Source organism: Ipomoea nil, unplaced genomic scaffold, assembly GCF_001879475.1.
Source record: "Ipomoea nil cultivar Tokyo-kokei standard unplaced genomic scaffold, Asagao_1.1 scaffold1421, whole genome shotgun sequence".
NCBI classification, from domain to species: domain Eukaryota; kingdom Viridiplantae; phylum Streptophyta; class Magnoliopsida; order Solanales; family Convolvulaceae; genus Ipomoea; species Ipomoea nil.
The window spans coordinates 5,829,406-5,841,386 of record NW_017617849.1 but is presented as its reverse complement, the minus strand read 5'-3'; the positions used below and the strand labels follow the sequence as shown (position 1 = coordinate 5,841,386).

The following is an 11,981-nucleotide window of genomic DNA, read 5'->3' as shown; positions in this document are numbered from 1 at the left end:
AGTTGAAAAGAAAGATATAATTATTTATGATATCCTATATTGCGTGGTCAACCTCACACTGCTAATTAATGTTCTAATATTTATATTATATGCATGTATGTTTCCCACAAAACAGTAAGCTTTCATTTTCTGGCAGTCATTGTCTTGCTATCAAGGATCAAGAATTTTCACTACACGTAAAAATGAGCTGGATATATGTATACCATTGAAAGCCATCAACTACTTTGAATTGTTCTTAAAGCACGTATGAACTCAGAATTCAAAGTTAACAAATAGCTTTTGTGTGGACTTTGACCTGTGGGTTGGTACAGGTAGGCACAAGTAGACCAGCCTGCTTGTATCAAACCAGGTTCAGCATGAAGCTCGATAGCTCGGAAAATGCAGTTTACAGAAATATATAATCTCTTGAAAAAGCAAATTTTAGATGTGATGGACCACCGAGGCAATATTGTGTGAATCAGCTCAGGGATGGTTTCGGTTATGGGAGCGTGAAGAGAGCATACATGATACATCTGTCACCTTCCGAAACATCTTAGTATTGAAGATGCGAGGGTGGAAGAGAGGAATTTCATTCCAGTCGATCCTCCCGGGAAGTAGGAGATAGCATAATATGCTAGAGCAAGAACCTAGCAATGTATGGAACAGAACAAATCAGTCTGTGAGCAAATATTTCTATAGTTGGGATTACTAATGAAGCAATTAAGCAAACTTCATACGTGTAAAGCAGAAAACATTATTTGAAATTTTGAATATATGAAATAATTAAAAGCTCAGCACAAGAGTGGAATCCCATTAGCCAATTATCAACACCCCTCCCCCCCCCCCCCCCCCCCCCAACCCTATGAAGCAAGGATAGTGTCATGTTGGGCATGGAGACAGACACGAGGATACAAGATTTCCAAATATAGGGGGCATGATCCGCTTTTAAGTATGAGTAACATAAAATTAGACTTCATAATTATTGATATTAAACTTAATTTACTAGGGAGTTCTTTACTATAAGTAAGATATTATTTTACTATTATGCATATCAAGCAACAAATGATACCCAACAAACAAGACAATCAAAAAACCATAAAGAAGAGAACATTATAGTATGAAATAGCCTACAAAGATTCAAAGTGGTAGCTAAGCTACATTGTCACCAAAACTTGGAAGAATTAAATTTCAGTTCAAACTGCTTCAATATGTGTCCCACTGACGGGCCATGAATGTCCCCTGACCAGGAAACATAAATAAATACACAGATCTGTTTCTTAAATTTTGTAAGTCTGTTGAACACGGCATGTTGGTGTCTGACATGTCACGTGTGCATTAGAAAGATCATATCAACTGTATTCACGTTATACTTAAATTGTTCTCTGCAGACTTTGAATGACAAGAAAAATAAGAACTTTGTGACTAGAAACACTTCTCCAGAAAGAGATTTTCATTGAGAAGATATAAGGAATTAAAACAAGGTGCACGGCAAACTTCCCTACACGAAGGATCTGAAACATATGCAACCCTAACAAGCTATTTACCAAATATTACGATCTTATAATATCTTCCAATTAACATGTTAAGAACAAATTCTGATACTGAATACAATCAAACCACAATGAAAAAGAAAATCATTAAAGTTAAAGGACCAATATAAAAGAAATCAGAAGGAAATCTATGAAATATGAAAAGAACATCCAATACCTGCACCACGGAGAAGAGCACACAAAGAATATAACTGTGCATCACCATTGAAACATAAACTGTCCCCACCATGCTGCCAATGAAAACTGCTGTAAATGGAAGCCTCTGAAAAGGAAAAGGAAAAGCATAAAAAAAACTAAGACATGAAAGGTGGATAACAGAGGAAATAGGGAAATTATACAAGTAAACACATCCATAAGCTACAGATTTAATTTACCTCCTTTGATAACATGTGCGAAAGTTGATTTTTTGGACCTTTGAGGGCAAAGAATGAGCCAATAATGAATGCACATCCAATAGTAAAGCAAATAGCAAACTTTTGAGGCATTATCACCATGACAGGAAGGAACATGGTGAATGCTATGAAGATAAAAAATACTCCAGCACTAAGAAATAGCCCAAAGTACATAAGAGCCTTTCCAGAAGGAACAGTACTTGTGGCAGATTGAAAGTTCCCGGGCAAATCTCTCACTCCTTTAGAGACCCTATATGCAAATAACAGACAAGAAAATGAATGAACGGATAGCTATTAATATTAAATAGTGATAATGATGGTATGATAAGGCATTCTATGTAAATCTCAAAAATATAATTACTGGTTCTGAATTATGTTTTACATTCACCAAGGATGTTCACATTTGTTTCATACTTTCATTAGTCGGAATACACTTATCATCTTTAATCTAATTCAATAGCTAGGCTTGACTCTATCCAAGTGATCAATTCTAGTTTGGCAAATGTGGAGAATTATGAGTAACAGAATATAATGAACAATGAAGGAGCAAAATGCCCATAAAATAGCAATAGTTGAAATGAGAATGTTAAGATGGAAGACTCGGAATACATACTAGAATGACAGTAGTCAGAGTGAGGCACAAGTGATCCCAACTGAGTAGACATTGAGAGAAAATAGACTAAACATGGTTTGCACTAATTCAATGTGGATCTATCAGTACCCGACATAGAGTGAAATAAGGCAGCGATACAAGATGAGAAAGGAAAGCCGTAGATCAAAACTTGATTGGATAAAAGTTTTTAAGAAAGACATGCTGGTTCATGGGGATATTTACAAATTTAGCATTAAACAGATCGAAATGGAAACATAGCAACTGTATAGCTGTAGAATTATGGCTTAGTTGAACTGAGTAGGTCAGTTCAAGTCCTATTTTGTTATCTAGTTGTTCCAAAGTAAATCTATATTGCCCAATTGTCTCATGTACAGTACCAGTGGTATAAATTTGGCCGAATTGCACCCAATTGAATTTACCATATGTGCTGGACTATACATCAAAGAGATTACATAGTGAATGAAGACGTAAAATAAGTATATACTGTCTTCAGCTAAGCTAAAGTTTTAAACCCACATAAAATGAGTGCATCTAAACTAACTTGTAATGAACATTTAATTGCAAAAGAGGACCTTTGTCCTTACACTGATCGTTCTCCTTTTCATCCAAATCTAATCAAATATGCAATGATAAATCTTTGATGTTCTCCAGCCATAGCCAACCTTCTTAGTGGTCACAACCTAGAGACTAGCTCAAATTCATAAACAACAGCATGAGGTAGATTGATCTTAACATGGTAATATCACAATTCCATCACAACTTCACCAACACAAGCACGCTTTCAGTTCTGGTCACAACTTCCATACACTTCTATTCTATTTTCTATATCATATGAATCAAAATTTAGCAGGCTTCAATTGCACTTGTCCTTGAGTCCTTCACTTTAATTTCAACATTTAAGTCCGACTTTGTTCCAAATACCAATCTATAGCTTGTCAGTTCAATCACAGCGCTAGCTTTACATGATAACGCACAATTTCTATGCCAATCTAAACACTATAACCATATACATCATTCACCTGATTAATCAGACACAATTCACTAAAAGATCGGTAAAGACATACTGCATGTTCAATTAAATTTCGAAAGAAATACTTGAATGAAATTCGGGTTAGGAAATTAACATTTTCTGAGCTGTTTTCCCTAGTCTGCATACTTGTACGGAGAAATAGTGAGTAGATGCTTACACGCCAAAAGTCCCGGTGACCGTGTCGTTGGCTGTACGGACGGCAGCTTCGAGATCAAATCCGAGACTCGACGACGCTTCATCGTCCTTTGCGGCGGCGTATGCGTTCCAATCCGCAAGTAGAGACGGCGATTTTTTCTCCAGATCGTTGCTCGGGCCTCCCGTAAACCACGCTTGTGCTGTTTTATGCATTTTTTTTTTCTTTTATCAATTATACTTTCGTTTTCTCTGGACGGAGGCACGGAGCTTCAGATTGGTTACAGTATAGCCCCGTGGGACGATGGAAATCGAAACTCCATTATAATCAAGCTTTATTGTAATTTGTTATTCAATAAACTATTACTCCGTACAATTTTGTTTTCAAAAAAAAACTATTACATTTTTTTAAAAAATAATGGTTAAATAGATCATTGAACTGCATACAAGCGATTAAACCACTTAACAATCAACATAGTTGGCATGGTGGTTCAGCACCTCGTCCCTTGAGCATGAAGTTAGGATAGACTATCTGTCCGACCATGCTTGTGAGACACTACTTTTTAAAAATTGTACTTTTTTTTTAGATTCAATTGCCTAATTGCATGTGTAGTTCGATGGTCTATTTGACTTTTTTTTAATCAACAACTTTAATCAAATTTTACATTTTTACTACTTTCTAAATTAAATTAAAAAATGGCACTTTTAAACTTTAGTTATGTACTATCTTAGATTGTAAAAAAACAATTATATATACATTATTATTTTTAGTAACGAGGAAAATTTGAAACCAGTACCAAATATATGCATTGAGTAAACATTGTTAATTTAAAGTTTCAAATTAAGAAGACCAATAAATTATTCCACTAAAAATTAAACTTGAAATATTTTTATTACTGAACTAACAACCCAACCAAATTAGTTATGGTTGCCTCAATTATTTAAAGGCTTATTTGACCTTAAATTTAACAAACACTATATGCGAGTACAATAAGCAACAAGCAGCTAAGCAAAACAATGAATAATGGGATTTGAGCAATAATTTAAAAAGAGAAGCAAACAAATAGCAAGATAACAACGGAAAATGAATGCAACAAGGACTTGGGTAATGGAGCATAACCTCGGGCAAATTGTGTTGTGCATCCGTATGCACCATACATTGTGCATACAGATGCAAAAACAACGTCATTTTGTATCAAAACGCGCGTCTTATTTTTTTAAAAAAAATCAGTTTTGATTCCCAGCAACAACATTATGTTATTCATTTTTTAGTTCATTCATTCTGGATTTTTAATTAGTTATGCAATTCTGGATGTATAGTTATGCAATTCTGAATGTATAGTTATGCAATTCTGGATGTGTAGTTATGAAGTTATGAATGTGTAGTTATACAATTCTGAATTTATAGTTATGAAGTTATGGATTTGTAGTTATGCAATTCAGGATGTATAGTTATAAAATTATGGATGTGTAGTTATGCAATTCTGGATTTATAGTTATGAAATTATAGATATGTAGTTATGTAATTCTGGGTGTATAGTTTTGAAATTATGGATGTGATGAAACTATGAATGTGTAGTTATACAATTCTGATTTTTTTTTTTAAGTTAGACGTTAAAACAACATCGTTTTTGCATCCGGATGCACCATGCTTGGTGCATACGGATGCACAGCATAACTATCCATAACCTCCTATATGCAAAGAACCTAAATGATTGAGGGAATGAAACGCAAAACTAGGGGAAAGATGGAAATGCACACAAAAATTATAGTTTAAAAGGCACTATCATAACCAAATAAACAATGGTTATGAGTAAGAATCGTCCACTCTTGTGATACCTCGATTTTGAGTACTTCAAGCACAACAAGCATATAAATCCCTCTATTTCCCATATTTTCATAATAGAAACAAAGGTTGTGAAATTAGTGGCTTAAAAATTCAATATAAGTCTCATTGGGGTTGAATTCCCTCCAAAAGCAATTTATAATGGGGTGCTTGGTTGGGATGAAGAAATTATAAAGAAAATGAACTGCAATTTGATGGGAAAATAATAAAGTAGGAATATTTAAATAATTTAAATCACATTGTTTGATATAAAGGAATAGAATTATTGAGAATAATAAGGGAAAAAATTATATAAAGACTACAATGTCCTTGTGTAATAATAATAATAACAGTTACTAATGATACTTTTGTCATTTCTTATATTTTTTTCTTTCCTAAAAGCATTGAATTTTGTTGAATTGCAATTCTCTTAAACTAAACTATGTACTGAGGCATTTATTGAATTACAATTCAATTACATTCAACTAAACGCCTGTAAGTGTCGTGCATCAGTACACCACACCATAACAATATATGACAAACATTCATCCACGAACATCAATAACCATAATTTGAATTTCTATCGCTTTATGCAATAATTATAGATGAAGCATCTAAGAAGATTAAGCTAACCTAACCCAATTCTCAAAGGGGTATACTCGCACATATTTAACATACTAGCATTTTTGTACGCGCGAAAACCTATGGACAATATTAAAAAATTATGACATTCCTTAAAGTCGCAACAAAATTGGAATAAATTTTAAAAAATTAGTTAAAATTATGTATTTCAAGTGATGATACTTTTGAATTATATAGTGATCAAAAATATATATATATTTTTTATATAATAATAATTTACAAATAATACTAAGCTAACACTCACATATATACACATATATAATTTAACATTCATATAAATATTTAATTAAAATATAATTTATAATTAATTTAATTGTTATATGATAATTTTAATAAAATGATAATTAAAAATAGAAAAAATATATGATAGATGTAGGTGTATGGTAAGATTGGTGGACATATTAAATATTAACGGTGTTATAACGGTGTAAGGGTGATTTTATTCAATACAAATGAAAAATACAACAATTAAAGCAAAATGTATATATTTATTAGCGTATAAAAAGGGACAAAAATCAAGAATATAACTTGTATTGGCACATATTATATTTTTAGATATGAAGCAAAAAACACAATTACACAAAAAAAAAACATAAACATAAAGCTAAAATAAATTGGATTAAAGATAACTAATATATTTACAATGGACAAAGGGGTCCAAAATTGGTACTCCAAACCTTGATTACAATCTGTAAAAGTGCTAAAGTATATATAATCTAGTGTAAATTTAGGAAAGAGAAATGAAAGAAAAATAAAGGAAAATCGCCCTCAATTATATAGGTTTCGAACTCTAAATTTGTTTACTATTAAAAGACCGAACAAACCGTCCCCATTTATCTTGAATGTGTGTGTTTGTGTGTGGAGTGGGGGGGAGAGGGAAGGACCCACAGAGCCCTAAAAGTTAACGAAGTCTACTGAAAGCAATGTTGTGAGCATCTCGATCAAGCAAGGCTTTGAAGCCGTCGAGGAGCTGGTTTAGGAACGATGTGCCCCAAAGTCTGGTTTGTCCCAAGTTGGCTAGGTAATATGCAAATTGGTTGTTTTTCCAGAACACGTGAATGATCTCGAACTCTTAAAAATGTTCTATGACAAGGAGCAATCCTTCACGAAAGCTCCAAAGCTCGGCCATATAATTCATTGTGCGACCGATGTTGGAGGTGAAGCCCGCGATCCAATTACCATGATGGTCACGAATTACAGCACGTTTGGTTCACGGAATGAATTTTGAGGTAATAGGAATGCTATTCCATAAGGAATAGAATAGGATTTGTATTCTATTGTTTGGTTCGCGGAAGGAATAGACTTTAGGAATTATATTACAGTATTTGGTTGATTTAAGGAATAGAAATGAAATATGTTTTAAAAGACATAAATACCCTTATAAAAATATGTGATGGTGGCGATGGTGACAGTGGTGGTGGTGGTGCTAGGGTGGTAGTGGTGGTGGTGGCGGTGGCAGTGGTGGGGGCGACGGTGGTGGTGTTGACGGTGACGGTTATGGCAGTGGTGGTGGGGGCAGCGACGGTTGTGGCGGTGGTGGTGGTGGCGGTGGTGCTGCTGTGTGGTGGTTCTGGTGGCGGTGGCGGCGACGATGGTGGTGGCGGTGGCGGTGGTGGTGATGGTGGTGGCGGTAATGGTGGTGGCGGCAGTGGTAGTGGTGGGGGCGGCGGCAGTGGTGGGGGTGGTGACGGTTGTGGCGATGGTGGTGGTGGTGGCGGCGCGGCGATGGTGGTGGTGGTGGTGGTGGCAGCGGCGGTGATGGTGGTGGTGGTGGCGGCGGCGGTGATGGTGGTGGTGGCAGTGGTGGGGGCGACGGTGGTGGTGTTGACGGTGACGGTTGTGGCAGTGATGGTGGTGGTGGCAGTGGTGGGGGCGACGGTGGTGGTGTTGACGGTGACGGTTGTGGCAGTGGTGGTGGGGGCAGCGACGGTTGTGGCGGTGGTGGTGCTGTGTGGTGGTTCTGGTGGCGGTGGCGGGGATGATGGTGGTGGCGATGGCGGTGGTGGTGATGGTGGCGGTGGCGGTGGTGGCGACGGTGGCAGTGGTGGGGGCGGCGGCGGCGGTGGGGCCGGTGACGGTTGTGGCGATGGTGGTGGTGGTGGCGGCGGCGGCGATGGTGGTGGTGGTGGTGGCGGCGGCGGCGGTGATGGTGGTGGTGGCGGCGGCGGCGGTGATGGTGGTGGTGGCGGCGGCGACGATGGTGGTGGTGGCGGCAGCGATGGTGGTGACGGCGGCAACGATGGTGGTGGCGGCGACGACGGTGGTGAAATAGGATAAATTTATATATATGATAAAAAAAATTAGGTTAAAGAAAGGGGTAAAAAAGGAAATAGATTCTAAAATCTATTCCTGAGCGTTCAGTAATAGGCTAATACCAGGGGGGGCCCTAGTAATAGCTATTACCTTATTTGAGGTAATAGGCTATTACCAGGAATATTATTCCTGGTAATAGAAATGGTTACCAAACAACGGAATAGGCCTATTACTGGGAATGCTATGCCATTCCCGGCCTATTCCGTGAACCAAACGGGCCATTAATGTATTGTATTGTATTTAGACTTGAATTAATGTTATGACTTTCTTCATTATGATTTTTTTAAAAAGAACAAAAAAAAAAAACTATAAAACAAAAAGTTGAAGCGGGTTGCCGTCGGGGCAGTATAACCCTATCCCTAGCATTCTAGGATTTCTAACAAGAAAGCAGCGAAGCTGAAAGCCTGAAAATGAAGGTAGCTCCGAGGGTAATAGTGCTATTCAAAGATTTGCATGGCTTTGGCGCCGCCATCTTCCATGCTCTCAGACCAAACCCTAACTCCGATCTTCAATCTCGGTAAGCATCATCTCTTCAGCCCCTCCCTCCTCTCCCGCAAGCCACCTAGTTTACACGGTTATATTTTCTATTTCCAGCGAAGAATCATTCAACTTGTCATTGGAAAAGTACGGAATCAAAGATTTAAAAGCTTCTGGCGAGGTCGTTCATTTCCAAGCTCACACTGGTCTTTATGAGGTATTAATCTATTCCAAATAGCAAATCCAGGTCGAACATTGAACATATGCTGTCGTGCTTGGTACTTTGTGATTTCTGCTAGTTCTGCTTATAGGCTTCTTTATTGTTTGTAATTTAACAAGCAATGTTTAACTTTCGTGGTTTGTGCTCACTTTTATTGGAATTGCAAATGAGGTTTGGTTCTTTGGTGTTTCTCAGGTGTCTGTGTTGCTTTTGGAAAATTATGAGCCTCCAATCTTGGCTTGTGCTTTAAGTGAAGTTCTGTCTGTATTAGCAGCAGGTGAATCATCAACTATTCCTACAGTTGTAGTCCCCTTCATTGTGCCAGCAACTAAGCTTAAGGTGGACAGTAAAAGTTCAGCCATAATGGACCATGCTCTAACTTATGGTCTGCAGTTTGGCCCCTCCACTGATGTAACTCAAGCTTTGGTGTCAAAATTGCGTACTCCACCACCATCTTTGCAGATTTTTCATGAACAATTGGCCTGCTTGCTCCAGTTGGTCCGGGTATTGATGTTGCCTACAGTTGTTTTGATCAGAAAGACTGAAAGTATACACAGCCAGACATCAGACAAACAGCTTGAGGTACATACAATATTTGTACTGTATCTTGTTTCTTCACTTTATGGTTTGTTATATTCCAAAAAAAAAGAAGAGAAAAAACACAGAATAGTACTCTGTAACTTTATGCTACTTGAATCCTAGAAATTGAAAATATCAGCCAGCAACTTAAAGGGCCATGGGTATGCTCTTTTGAAATTCACACATTATGTAAAAATCCGATCCTTATGGCAATACGTTTTGTTTTTTATGTCTGGGATCACTCTTTTAATGAAGTCTCTAGACAAATTGTTGTCAAGTACTAGAAGGCAAAAATGTAGATTTGTCTTGACTAATGATGGTTTGCCTTTGTAGTATTTTGTACAAAATATTGCTATTGCAACTGGCCGAGCTGACTGTCTTATGTACTGCCAGTCAGTAAGTTGATACAGTTGCTAAAATGAAATGCAGTGGCAATAAAACCAGCTCTTGACTGCTTGAGTTTAAGCAGGACAGGATAGATAATGCCTTACATTCTTTAGGATCTTCATTGTCAAATATAAAAATCAGATCCTTATGGCAAGATATTTTTTTTATTTTTTATTTTTTATTTTTATAGTATGGGATCACTCTTATATTTAAGTCTCTTGACAAATTTTTGTCAAGTACTAGAAGGCAAAAATTTAGATTTATCAAGACTCATGATGGTTTGCCTGTGTAGTATTTTTGTACCAAATATTGCTATTGCAACTGGCCGAGCTGACTGACTTATGTACTGCCAGCCAGTAAGTTGATACAGTTGCTAAAATAAAATTCAGTGGCAATAAAACCAGCTCTTGACTGCTTGAGTTTAAGCAGGACAGCATAGATAATGCCTTACATTCTGTAGGATCTTCATTGTCAAATATAAATGAGGAGCTTAAAGCACTTGAAAGTAATGACAGCTAAATTTTGAAGAAAAGGTTAGAGACTTAGAGAAGTGTTCTATTGGCAAGTGATAGGTGTCATTTTGCTGCTTCAATTGTAAGAACTTGTTTTCTTTTAATGAAATAGATTTGCCGTCACTTATAACCCACTTTTCATTCCAAGGTAACAAGCTACGTTAGATGATTTGTAAAATATTGGTTGTCATGACTCTAATATGATTTGTCCTTATAGTAGCATTACACTAACTCATGCTTTGCAGCTGGCCGAGCTGATTGGCTTGTGTATTGCCAGGCAGTAAGTTATTACAGCTGCTAAATAAATCTCCGGCAAGAAAACCAGCTCTTGACTGCTTTAGTTCAAGCATGACAAGATAGATACTGCCAGACATTTTTGGTAGCAATTACTACGACATTAAGCCTTTCTTCATACTTCCATGTTCGCGCTTATATCATCCTTAGTAATGATACCCGCACTTGCTCTAAATAAAACAGTAGCAAAAAAATGCCCCGTGGGGCTTAGCTTGCTCGAGTGGCAGGAAAAATTGATTAGAGGCGGTGAAAACTCCTTGTGTGCAGAGTGGGGGTGGAAGCTGAGGATTGATTGGGTGATTTGCGATTTACCTCCTCCACAGCCCCTTTGGGCAGAGAGCTTAAGATTAGGTCTAGCGAAAGCTGAGAATCCTAATGTATCAAAAAAGAAAAAAACTTATTAATTCAACATGAACATTTCTACACTTTTCATACAGCACTCTTAAACTTTTGGCATCTTCAGTTACTGAGCCATTCTCTTACAAGCACCAAGCAGAAACTCAGAAAGTACTCCATATTTACAGTCTCATTGAGTTCTCTTCCTTTTTTCTTTGATATGCTTGGCAGGCTATATATGAGATCGGGGAGTATTTGGCCAGCTTCTCGTCTCTTTGTTTATCACGGGAAAGGATAACATTGGATCCAACGAAGATGTGTAGGGAGACCGAGGAGCCTTGGCGCGCCTTGTATGGTTAAATTTTGCATCTTGCAGTAGCTGTTTGATTGTATTTTCTCCCATATCATATGAAATGACTGTAATGGCTACTTGCAAACAATCATTTATATATAAATCCATACTAGCAATTTGGGTAAAATTCTATGTCCTTGTTGCAGTGTAGAGTTTAGAAATTTGTTTCATTCTCTTTCACTCAATAAAAGCTTCCTCATAAACTTCGTGGTTCTTGCCTCTATTCAATTTGGTTTATTAACCATAGTGAATTTACCATTTTAGTTATTGGCATTTAATTTTGTTCAATAATGTTGTTTACTATCTCAATGAATCTATTTTAGTCATTTGGATGTATTGCTTTATCTA

The 11,981-nt window shown here is 37.1% G+C and overlaps 2 protein-coding genes across 2 annotated transcripts; one reads left to right on the top strand and one right to left on the bottom strand.

Moving 5' to 3' along the window:
• On the bottom strand, positions 1-4,017 carry LOC109188461 (protein transport protein SFT2-like). Its single transcript, XM_019339158.1, has 4 exons — positions 3,722-4,017; positions 1,904-2,171; positions 1,687-1,791; positions 1-626 (listed from the first exon to the last, which is right to left on the bottom strand). The coding sequence occupies exons 1-4, from the start codon at positions 3,910-3,912 to the stop codon at positions 516-518; spliced, it is 675 nt and encodes a 224-aa protein (XP_019194703.1). The 5' UTR covers positions 3,913-4,017; the 3' UTR covers positions 1-515.
• A 4,792-nt stretch (positions 4,018-8,809) lies between these two features.
• On the top strand, positions 8,810-11,838 carry LOC109188340. The gene is made up of 4 exons (XM_019338975.1): positions 8,810-8,993; positions 9,071-9,170; positions 9,369-9,755; positions 11,513-11,838. Exons 1-4 carry the CDS (start codon positions 8,887-8,889, stop codon positions 11,639-11,641), a joined length of 723 nt encoding a protein of 240 aa, XP_019194520.1. The 5' UTR covers positions 8,810-8,886; the 3' UTR covers positions 11,642-11,838.
• The last annotated feature ends 143 nt before the right edge of the window (positions 11,839-11,981 follow it).